Raw genomic sequence first — 12,681 nt, forward strand, 5'->3', positions numbered from 1 at the left:
TCTCCTATGTACAGCTACTATAGGATGAATAAAGGTGTTTTTTCTTCCTACTGAAAAATTTTATATTTTGTACATAGGAGTTGTTGCAGGAACAACGACGATATGCTCATTTCTCAAAAAGTATTAATTTTAAGACCCATGTTTGTAGGACATTTATTTCTTTTTTAGATGCATACTACCTCATCTCTAAAAATTAGAACTGTGTTCAGAACACGCTGTATATGTTGTAGGATTAATAGAATACTGGCTTCAATTGCAAATCCAAAAATTTGTTTGAAATGAAATATATAGTAATTGCAATGAAGATGAGCACTTCTTCATTTTACGTTTAGCACTTATTTTATGGAGGAGGAATCGGAGCCTCTAGTGGACTTATTGTACTGTACCTTACCTCTCGTATAGGAGGAGTGATGTTGAAGTCGTAACTCAGCTGTGTGATACCATCTGTAGATCAGTTTATGGGGGGAACACGTTACAAACACAGCGGGGAAAAGCATGGAGAGCGTTACACTTTGTGATGAGGGTACTAAGAAAAGGTACTGATAAATCCAAAGAGATTGCATATAAATCACTTGTACGTCCAGTAATGGAATATGGTGCTGCATGTTGGGATCCTTACAGATTAGAACATATTAAGACACTGGAAAAGATTCAAATACGGGCTCTTAAGTGTTGTCGGAAAAATTCACCATTAAAATGGGACACACTCACGGACAGGAGAACGCGAATTCGATTATGCGCACTGTTCAAAACATACAGAGGTGAGCCTGCCTGGAGGGAAATAAAAAATAGGTTGCAGCCGCCAAATTACTCTTCAAGGAACGACCACTCATATAAATTGAGGGAAAGAAGGCAGAGGACGGACACTGGAAAGTTTTCTTTTCTCAATCGTACTATCAGGGACTGGAATGCTTTACCTGCAGACTTACTAAAGGCTTTACCAATAACCAAAAATGCATTTAAAAATAGGCTTAAGGACTTTACTAATAGACGGTAATTATACACAGTATTTAAAGAGTGTAAATGATATGTTGTTATTGAAGTGTTGTATCACTACCGCAGCAGAAATCATGCATGTGATAAAACAACTAAAAACAAAATATTCCTCTGGATATGATGAAATTCCAAGTAAAGTTCTGAAAGCTTGTTCTGAAATATTATCCCCTCCGTTAAGCTATCTATGCAATTTGTCAATGCAATGTGGTATTTTTCCAGAAAGACTCAAATATTCAATAGTAAAACCAATATACAAAAAGGGAGATAAATGTACTATTGCTAATTACAGACCCATATCATAATTAACAACATTTTCAAAAGTGTTTGAGAAAGTTATGTATAATAGATTATATCGTTACCTGGAGTCCAACAATATATTAGTTTTAGAACAGTTTGGATTTAGAAAACAAAAATCGACAGAGAATGCTGCTTTTAGTTTGGTGGATGAAATACTAAATTCATTAAATTCGAAACTACATGTAGGTGGGATTTTTTGTGACTTGGCTAAAGCATTTGATTGTGTAGACCATAGTATATTAGTAAAAAAATTGACGTTTTATGGTATTAAAGATGAGATGTTGGGTTGGTTTACATCGTACTTATCAAATAGAAAACAAAAAGTAGAAATAAATGTACCAAATAGTCATAAAGTTACTTATTCAGAATTTAGAAATATTAAACATGGTGTTCCGCAGGGGTCAATTTTAGGTCCATTGTTGTTTCTAGTTTATATTAATGATTTAGCCTTGGCCATAAAAAATTCATCCCATGTAATTTTATTTGCAGATGATACAAGTGTAATTATTTCAAGCAAACAATACGATCATTTTATAAACACTTCTAATACAGTGCTGAATCTAATGAATGAATGGTTCCATGCAAATAAACTAGCACTTAATGTTGAAAAAACCAGTACAGTCAAATTTAGTACACACATTAGTGCTCAGGTTTCCTACAGTATTCGATTAAATGGAACTTATCTCAAAGAATCTATAAGCACAAAGTTTCTTGGTTTAGAATTGGATAATCACTTGAACTGGAAAACGCATATAGAATGTATTACTCGTAAATTGAGCTCTGCCTGTTATGCATTAAGATCCTTATCTACTATTGGTGATATAAACTTACTTAAAATGTCATACTTTGCATATTTTCACTCTGTAATGAAATATGCATTAATATTCTGGGATAACTCGTCTGAAGCTAAACACGTTTTTGATTTACAAAAGAAAGCTATAAGAATAATGGCCGGTGTGCATAAAAGGACCTCATGTAAAAATATTTTCCGAAACTTATAAATCTTGACTTTACCTTGTGAATACATTCTTTCCCTAATGTGTATATTAAGAACCAAGATAAATTCAGTACTAATCAAGACATTCATCATTTTAATACAAGACATAAATCAGATCTTCATCTACCCTCTGTTAGTCTAAGCTGTTTTAAAAAAGGAGTTCGCTATTCATGTATAACAGTCTTCAATGCACTGCCTAATTATCTTAAAGATTTGAAGAACAACGAGAAAAGGTTCAGAAAAGAATTAACCAAATTTCTACATACTCATACCTTCTACACAATTGATGAATTGTTTATGCTTGTGAATTGAATTATTCTATTTAAATGACATGTACAATTTTATATAGCTCAACTAAAATATGTTTTTATATTGACTTAATCTGTTTACTATATATTGTATTTTTTGTTTAGCATAACTGATGAATTGTATGTACTGTAAATTGAATAGTATACTGTATAGGTCAACTGATGAATTGTTTAAGCTTATAAGTTGAATTAATCTACTTCATATGAATTGTATAGCATAACGAAAATAAGTTTGTAAATTGAACTAATTTGATTGTATATGTTTGTATAGTTTGGCTGATGAATTGTATATGTTCTTAAAATGATTACTAGTCTATGTAGCTCTACTGATGAATTGTATATAGACCTACTGTAAATTGAATGGTAATATGTATAGCTCAACTGATGAATTGTTTATGGTTATAAATTGAATTAATCTACTTGATATTAATTGCACAAATTTGTATAGCTTAATGAAAATATGCTACTTTGTATTGTATATGTTTGTATAGTTTTGGCCGATGAATTGTATATGCTTTAAATTGAATAGTAATTTATATAGCTGTACTGATAAATTGTTTGTGTTTGTAATTTGAAGTAGTTTGCATGATATGTATTATCAATTTCTGTATATCACAACTGGTTGAATTGTTTATGCCTTAAATTTAATTAAATTGTTTTGTATTATAATATAGCTCAACTTATGAATGATCGTTTGCGTTTGTAAATTTAATAATCTGATTGGCTATGTATTGTATACTTTTAGTAGAGCCATCGATGTAGCTCAGTCGGCAGACTCGCCGGGCCGCTGATCCGGAGCTGCGTTCGGGCTTGGGTTGGATCCCCCTTTGGACTTTGGTTTCTTCGGAGGTTTTCCCCAGCCGTGGGACTGAAGCCGGATGGTCTATGGCGAGTCCTTGGCATCAACCCCTTTGATTTGATTACCCCCTTTGATTTGATTACCTGGTTGGGTTTTTCCGAGGTTTCCCCCACCGAAAAGGCAAATGCCGGGTAATATTTTGGCGAATCCTCGGACCTCATCTCATCTCACTACATCTCGCCAAAATGTAAAAAAATTGTACAAAATTGTAAAAATCGTAGAAAATTACTAAATTGTAAAACTATAAAAATTTGTAAAAATTGTAATTGTAATATTGTAAAATGTTGACATGTTCCACATCTTAAAGCTTCATTGCTCATGTAAGATCTATGGAATAAAATAAATGAATGAATGAATGAGTGAAGAATTATGTTGTGTCAGAGAAGTGTGTTGTATCAGTGAAGAAGTATGTCGTGTCAGTGAAGTGTGCTGTGTAAGTGAAACGTGTTCCTGTCAGTGAAGCTTTATAGTTTATAGTGGCAGTGCAAAGTATTTGAACACTGAAATGTTTTTGAAGTGTTAGTGAAATCAGGGTAGAATCAGTGAAATGTGTCGTAGTTCCAGTGCAGTGAGTGAGTTGACAGCGAAATGAGTGTAATGTTGAAAGGTACTTGTGCAGATATGAACATATACTCGTGGGTTTTATTTCGATCTTAGTTTTAAGATACAAATTAGAATATTTCAAATGTTATTTTAAGTGATCGTTTCATTTAATTTAGTATATTCCCTGTTATTATTATTATTATTATTATTATTAATTATTGTTAGTATTAATTATTAGTATTATTATTAATTGTATTTTTAATTAATAAGTTTATTATAGTCATTATTGAGTGTAATTAGTTACCACTGCCACCGGGTATATACCCATTGCAGTGTGAATACATACATACATACATACATACATACATACATACATACATACATACATACATACGATGCACCTCTGGAAGTGATTCACTGGCCACACCCAGCTGAAGAACCACTCATAAGAGCGCCTATGGAGGATACGGCAAACAAAATAGATATATACACGGATGGAAGTAAAATCGGAGGAAAAGTTGGAGCTGCTGCGGTCATAATCCAAAACGACATGGTCATCCACCGATCCAAATACAAATTGCATGAAAAATGTTCTAACAATCAGGCAGAACAAATAGCAATCTTGAAGGTACTACAACACATTGAGAATGTAGAAATAACAGAAGAAACAGAGAATATTGCAGTAGTTAACACAGACAGCAAAGTGACACTGGACACTTTACAGAACAAGAATAAACATAATCCAATAATTGAAAATATAAAGAGAGAATGGAAAAAATTGGAGAGACAGCAATGGACAGTTCTCTTTAGGTGGGTGAAGGCCCATGTCGGAATAGTAGGGAATGAGATAGCTGACCGTCTTGCCAAACAAGCCGCCATAGAAGATGAAGGGGAAATAGCTTATAACAAAATACCGAGAGATACCATAGTAATAGAAGAGAGAGAAAAGACCTTAAGAAAATGGCAAGAGCAGTGGACTATCTCAACTAAGGGCGCAATAACGAAATCATTCTTCCCATCAATTAAAGATAGATTGAAGATAAATTTACCTGTCGGGGCAGAATTTACTTCTATTGTGACAGGTCACGGCTTCACAAGATCGTACCTTCACAGATTCAAGATTATTCCAACTCCAACGTGCCCTTGCAGACTAAAAGAAGAGCAGACAGTCAACCATATAATATTAAGATGTGCCACACTGATAAAAGAAAGGAGAATCCTACGAGCTAGTATAATACGCACAGGTCAAACTTGGCCTCCACCTTTTGATCAGTTCACAACAGCATACCTCAAAAGCTTCAGAAAATTTATAAAATCTATAGAATTTTGCAAAATGTAACAGAAATTGAAATTAGAAATAATACTAACAATGATGGTAACCTAAAATATAAGAAGTACAATTAGGCAACACTTCTATCTATAAGAACTTCAAGATCGCAATCAAAATTGTAAATATCTTGTTCTCATAAATTATGTAACTAATTATTGTAATATTTTATGTAAAGCATGTAGTATTACTCCAATGTAATGGAGCATGCTGATATACAAAAAAAATACATACATACATACATACATACATACATACATACATACATACATACATACATACATACATACATACATACATACATACATACATACATACATACATACATACACCATTACGGTTCCGATGAAGTCCCATTACAATGCCCAACACACTCTCAAAGGGTACTATGGCCTCCTCAGGCTAATACCAGCTGTACGCCTGTCAAAATACTGTACAGTACCTATCACACCGTAGCATTTTGAGTAATGCTGTTGTAATGACAATAATGAATACGGCATTGAAATGGACAGCAATGGTGGAATGGTAGAGGAATACGTGAGAATTCTGAGCTACCAAGGTGGCCGACATACTCGTATTTAGTAATAACAGAATTATTTATTAAGTAGGAAGAACAATTTATTATTTATATACAACTTAAATCTGATTAGTGTAATATGTAGTTAAATCGACGATGTATGCAATGGAGGGGAAAGGAACTGGCCACCTTACCGCATTATCTCCTGGATTACAAGCACATTCCTCATGGGGAGAGAGAAAAAAAGTTACTTTTTTTCTTCCGCCATGTTAATAAAGTCAAAACAAGTCTTGTACAAATTTTGGTGACTCGAACGCAATTACAAGGGCTGTAAAAATAAGCTTCCCTGGGGCCGTTTACAGAAAGAAAACACAACTTCATTGATAAAATTATTGGAACAGATATAACTGTTGAGCTATTTTTAAACATATTCCCCATGAAACTGAGACATTTGTTATACCATGGGAACGACAGAGAGTTGCAGACTGCTGCCGCACACTAGTTCCGATCCCAGACGGCAGACTTCTACGACACAGGGCTACGAAAATTGATACCACGGTATGACAAATGTCTCAATTCCGGTGGGGAACGTGTTGAAAAATATCTCATTTGTTATATCTGTTCCAATAAATCTTTCCGTGAAATTGTTTTTTTTTCTGCAAGTAGTCCCAGGGAAACTTATTTTACAGCCTTCGTAATTGCTTTCGAGTGGCCAAAATTTGTATAAGCATTTGTTTTGAACTTTATTAACATGGTGGAAGAAAAAATAGCTTTTTTATCTGCCTCCATTAGAAAGTTTGCTTGTTAGGTTGTCTCGTAAGTGATGGCGTGTTGGTATCACTTGTGAGGTTCAGACCTGTCTTAGAACAGTTGACTGAACAACAACAAGCAACCAAGTATATTTCCTATATACTATATTTTCACGAAATATTATTCAAAAGACTTGGACAATGAAATCATTAACTGTATACAACAAAACAAGAAAATAAACTTTCGTTTTCCTAATTGTACATAACTTGTAATATGATAAAAAAAAAGTATTATTTCATTTGTTAGTTTTGCAGTTAATTATAGGCTATTTATGTAATATTTTTTCTCAAATCCCTATAAAATACTTATTAGATTACAGGGTTTTTTACAAGTGACGCATATTGTAATTAAAATTGAGTGAAGGGATATTGCAGAAAAAACTCAGACACATCATTCCTTGCATTTAGAAAGAAACATTTTAATGGCAACAAAATATTTTTGTGACTATTGTGCGAGTCATGACGTCATCAAGTTTTAAACGACACCCTTTAGTTTCTTTAATATCAACTGAAAGCATAGGCCTAGACTTCATTCTATACTTCATTTTTGTTTTATACAGAAGTATCACAGTCTAGTATATACAGTCACGAAGCTTGAGTTGTTGAGGTTGCTAGGAACAATAGACTGCGCCGGTACTATTTCGCGTTGTCTGTAATGAGGCGATAGTATCGATCCAAGTGGTTAGCAACTATCCATGGATGCATATTTACTACGTATTGAGCTTCGTGACTGTATATATTAGACTGTGGAAGTACTACGAATATGGTTACTATGGTAACAATTACATTGTTGATACATTTTTTTTTCACATTTACGATACTAATGTCTATCCAAGCCAAGAACCGTACTACATCAAAACAATATTACGTCACTGAGTGATCTGCGATTAGTTGAAAACCAAAATCAACATCCAGTAAATATTTCATATCACTGACTGATCTGCGATTGGCTGAAAACCAAAATCAACACCCAGGAAATATTTCATTATAACTAACGATTTTACAAGTATACATGATTTAAAATTAATGCAATGTAATTAACTATTACGCTAGAGTGTAAGAAACCTAACGTACCTGTTCATTAATGTTTAAATATATTTTTGTGTTCATTACGTGATTAGTGATATATTATTCTGGTTCTTGGCTGGAAGAGATAATAATAATAATTTTATTGTAAATAGATACAATATAGCCGCCCTTAATAAGAATTCCAGAAGAACGGCCTCCTTATTCATTCTGGTTAAGAACAATGTCAAAAATACAATATTATTTGAGTATGGTATGTCATTTACAGAAATAAATTAAAAAGTTATGGAGAATATAAATGATGGCTCATGATAGCCAGTGAGGATTTCAAGACAGATGATGAAATAGCACCAATAGTCTTATCACAGACTAAGTTTTGTGAGAACCTTGGGGGCCATATTCATAGACATTTTTAGCTTGGGTTTCCGGTGGATGATCAGCGAACTAACGTTTTTCGTATTCATAAACCAGTGTTAGCGATATGATGTGATGTGATATGATATGATATGATATATGATATGATATGATATGATATGATATGATATGATATGATATGATATATGATGATAAGAATCCTGTACAAGTAATCAGCGCGGGCTAAACTAGCCCCGGCTATCGACTGATTACTTGTACAGGATTCATATCATATCATATCATATCATATCATATCATATCATATCATATCATATCATATCATATCATATCATATCCTATCATATAACATACCATACCATATCATATCATATCATATCATATCATATCATATCATATCATATCATATCATATCATATCATATCATATCATATCATATCATATCATATCATATCATATCATATCATATATATTATCATATATCATATCATACCATACACCATACCATATATCATATCATATCATATCATATCATATCATATCATATCATATCATATCATATATATATATATATTATCATATATCATACCATACCATACACCATACCATATATCATACCATACCACATATCATATCATATCATATCATATCATATCATATCATATCATATCATATAACATATCATATCATATCATATATATTATCATATATCATACCATACCATACACCATACCATATATCATATCATATCATATCATATCATATATCATAACATACCATACACCATACCATATATCATACCATACCATATATCATATATCATATCATATCATATCATATCATATCATATCATATCATATCATATCATATCATATATCGTATCATATCATATATCATATCATATATATAATATATCTTATATCATATTATACTATATATCATACTATATATCATATCATATCATATCATATCATATCATATCATATATCATATCATATCATATCATATCATATCGCTTACACTGGTTTATGAATACGAAAAACGTTAGTTCGCTGATCATCCACCGGAAGCCCGTGCAAAGGATGTCTATGAATATGGCCCTAGGAGTTTCTCCAGTAATGCATCCTCGTGCTCAAAACATAAGACCAATAACCTTCCAGGTGGTATTGTTTATCAGGTACCCAAATATCGACTACAAGGCTAATAAATTTCCCGTTTTTCACGGCAGACTTCGCTGGACTGCTGTTCGTTCAATTGGGAAAGTGCTGTGGGGTTGAGAATTAAGTCCAAACTTTTCTGACGATCTAGTACTATCATATCCGCTAGAGAACTATCAGCTTAAAGAACACCAACTTCTTCATAGACTTCATAATTGGAATTATGACGTAGGCTATACAGTGAATAGCAATCAAAGAGCGAAGTGTTGTGGCAAATGATGCGACGAAATTTTTTATGCCGGCAAGGAACCAAGACATGGAAATCATATTCAAAAGTAACTCATAATTGCAATTTATATATAACGAGGGAATTTTTGGACAGACAGCTCAGACACGTCAAACCTTGCATTTAGGAAGAAATATGTTCATGCAAACAATGTATTTTTGTTTCTATTGCTGTACCAGTTATGGCGTATCGAGTACATTTTCAAATGAAATCCTGCAGTTTTTAATATCACCTGAAAGAGTATATTTTTGTACAGTTCTTGATTTGTTTTATAGTCAGCCAGTATTTCAGAAACCTGAATTGTATAGAATACGTAAGAATATACCAAAATATTTTAAGGAATTCTTCAGTGTCCCTTGTCAGTGTACAGAGTCTGTCCTTTAACAAACATTTAATTTCATTTCCTTTAACTCTGAAGATTTCCGTTTTTCTACCATTTCAAAAATTTCAGTTTATAATCTCTTTAACACAGATCTCTGGGTTACTGGCTAAGAAAAACACTGCCTATTGTTGGGTGGAGAAGAAGATTTCAGTTGATAGATAACATTAAGATATGAAGAGTCCACTGCAAGAATCATGGATGTCACTTTCTTTTCGAAAATGAACCAAGACTGTCAATGCACAGCTTAAGACATATAGAATGTACATAGAGAGTTATATGACATTAACACTGATAGTCATTGTCCAGTAATGATCGGAAAATCACAGTTAAGCTTTGAGCGCTAAGCATTTCAAACTTTCAATTGCTTCTCCTGCAAAATGTCTTCCAAATGACATCCATCATTCTTGCAGTGGACTCTTCATATATGGATCGTATGTGGTGGAAGGCGAAAAAAGGTAAGATTGGAGAATAATGGGTTTGCAGTAAAGAACCTGTCCTTGGGCAGAAACTATGAATGAATAACAAAAACCCAAGCAGTATTCGCCACGAAATGGCACGGTCTGGAAATGCCATACCTGACCACAATTGGAACTTGTTTTCTCTGGAATGTTTTAGTCTTTGAATTGAGTCGTAAAACCCTTAATAATTAATTACATGTCCAACTTAAATACACTCTCATTTCCACAATTATACATGAATATTGTAGTGAACTGAAAATTCATTGATCCAATGCTTTCTCGAGGTCTTCTAATTTTCATTGGTACAAAAGTACTTATGAAAACGAGTAAAAAGTCACAAAATTGAAAGAAAGGAAGTCAGTTACAGTTCAGTCGGTCTATAAGAAAGATCAGGATTCGATTTCTGATTGGTTATAAGAGATTCTTTCTAGGTGAATCCATCTTTAGCATTTATGCACGAGGTTGACTCCTATTTCTTTAGCCACTTTACAATAATAATTATTCGATTATTGATTCACTGTTGTCGTGTCGTAAGTATGAAATTCTTTAACTGTCACAAAATTCTGTACAGTATGTTGAAAACTTACTTCCCGTTACTTTCATCTTCCTGACACGGATCCTACTAGCTTGCTGCAGATTATAATAATCGATTCAGAAAATGTGCTTGATTTATTGTTCCTTCTTCTTATCTCGAGATTTTACTCTAAACAAATTCATAATACTCCTACAAATTAAGTAGACTATCGCTGCAAACACTACTGCAAACAAAAGTAGCACCAAGATGACATCTATCAACAAATATTGGTACCAGGTCAAGTCCAAGGCCGCTGAACGCAAATGTGGAGCGCCTTTATGTCTCAGGACATATTCAGTCCAAAAAATGGCCGTGTTGAGAGGCGACATTGGGCGATCCAGGAATGCTCTGGAAACGGATTGAGCATTTTCTCTGTAGCTGAAAAAGAAAAAAAAATATCAAAGAGATAGTATGATATAACAAGTATTTCAGTGTTACTAGAAGAGATAACTCAGACGTTACCTAGACAGGTGATTTCAAAGCTTTTCATACGAGGATATACATTTTCAGACTAGAAAAATTCGGCGAACCGTCTTTGAAATAGCTTTATATAGCTTAAATACATACAGATAGGGTTTGGAATTGAACGGGTTAGATCAGCTGCTTGTTTATGCGGATGACGTGAATATGTTAGGCGAAAATCCACAAACCAGGGGAATTTTACTTGAAGCAAGTACTGAGATAGGTTTCGAAGTAAATCGCGAAAAAAAGCACAGTATATGATTACGTCTCGTGACCAGAACGTAGTACGAAATGGAAATATAAAAATTGGAAATTTATCTTTTGAAAAGGAGGAAAAATTCAAATACCTTAGGGCAACAGCAACAGTAATAAATAATATAACTGACACTCGAGAGGAAATTTAAAATAGAACAAATATGGGAAATGATTGCTGTGATTCGGTTGAGAAGCTTTTGTCATCTAGTCTGCTTAAAAAAAACTGAAAGTTAGAATTTATGTAACAGTTGCATTACCGATTGTCTCGCGCCGTGGCGTCGTGGTCTAAAGCATCCTGCCTAGGATTCACGTTACGGAATGCGCGCTGGTTCGAGCCCTCAGAGGGGAAGAAATTTTCTCATGAAATTTCGGCCAGTATATGGGACCGGTGACCACCCAGCATAGTGATGAACTTGGGGAACTACGATAGTAGCAAAATCCGGTTACGCAAACCAGCTATAACGGCTGGGAGGCACATCGTAGCAACCACACGATACCTCCATTCTGGTTGGATGATCGCCCATCTCTGCTTCGGTATGTGGCCGTGAGGCCAGCAGCCGGCTTGTCGATCTTGGCCCTTCATGGGCTGTAGCGCCACAGATTATTATATTACCGGTTGTTCTGTGTAGTTGTGAAACTTGAACTCTCACTTTGAGAGAACAGTGGTTAAGGGTGTTCGAGAATAAGGTGCTTAGAAAATATTTGGGGCTATGAGGAATGAAGTTACAGAAGAATAGAGACACGCATTGCATTGCATTTTTCACGTGACATAATTAGGAACATTAACTCCAGACATTTGAGATGGGCAGGCCATGTAGCACGTATGGGTGAATCCAGAAATGCATATAGATTGTTAGTTGGGAGACTTGAGGGAAAAAGACCTTTGGAGAGCGTAGATGGGAGGATAATATTAAAATGTATTTGAGGGAGGTGGGTATGATGATAAGGACTGGATCAATCTTGCTCAGGATAGGGACCGATGGCGGGCTTATGTAAGGGCGGCAATGAAACTCCAGTTTCTCAAAAAGCCATTTGGAAGTCTAGGAAGGCTAATAT

The 12,681-nt window shown here is 34.1% G+C and overlaps 1 protein-coding gene across 2 annotated transcripts in view; it reads right to left on the reverse strand.

The window, feature by feature from the left end:
* Window positions 1-9,771: 9,771 nt before the first annotated feature.
* The window catches only part of LOC138699970 (UDP-glycosyltransferase UGT5-like), a 72,055-nt gene continuing 69,145 nt past the window's right edge, over window positions 9,772-12,681 (reverse strand). For both annotated transcript variants that reach the window (XM_069826215.1, XM_069826216.1), the window contains one exon: window positions 9,772-11,286. In XM_069826215.1, the coding sequence (XP_069682316.1) occupies window positions 11,004-11,286 (283 nt within the window). In that variant the 3' untranslated portion in view covers window positions 9,772-11,003. The remainder of the gene's footprint in view (window positions 11,287-12,681) is intronic.

This window comes from Periplaneta americana, chromosome 5, assembly GCF_040183065.1.
Source record: "Periplaneta americana isolate PAMFEO1 chromosome 5, P.americana_PAMFEO1_priV1, whole genome shotgun sequence".
Lineage (NCBI taxonomy): Eukaryota > Metazoa > Arthropoda > Insecta > Blattodea > Blattidae > Periplaneta > Periplaneta americana.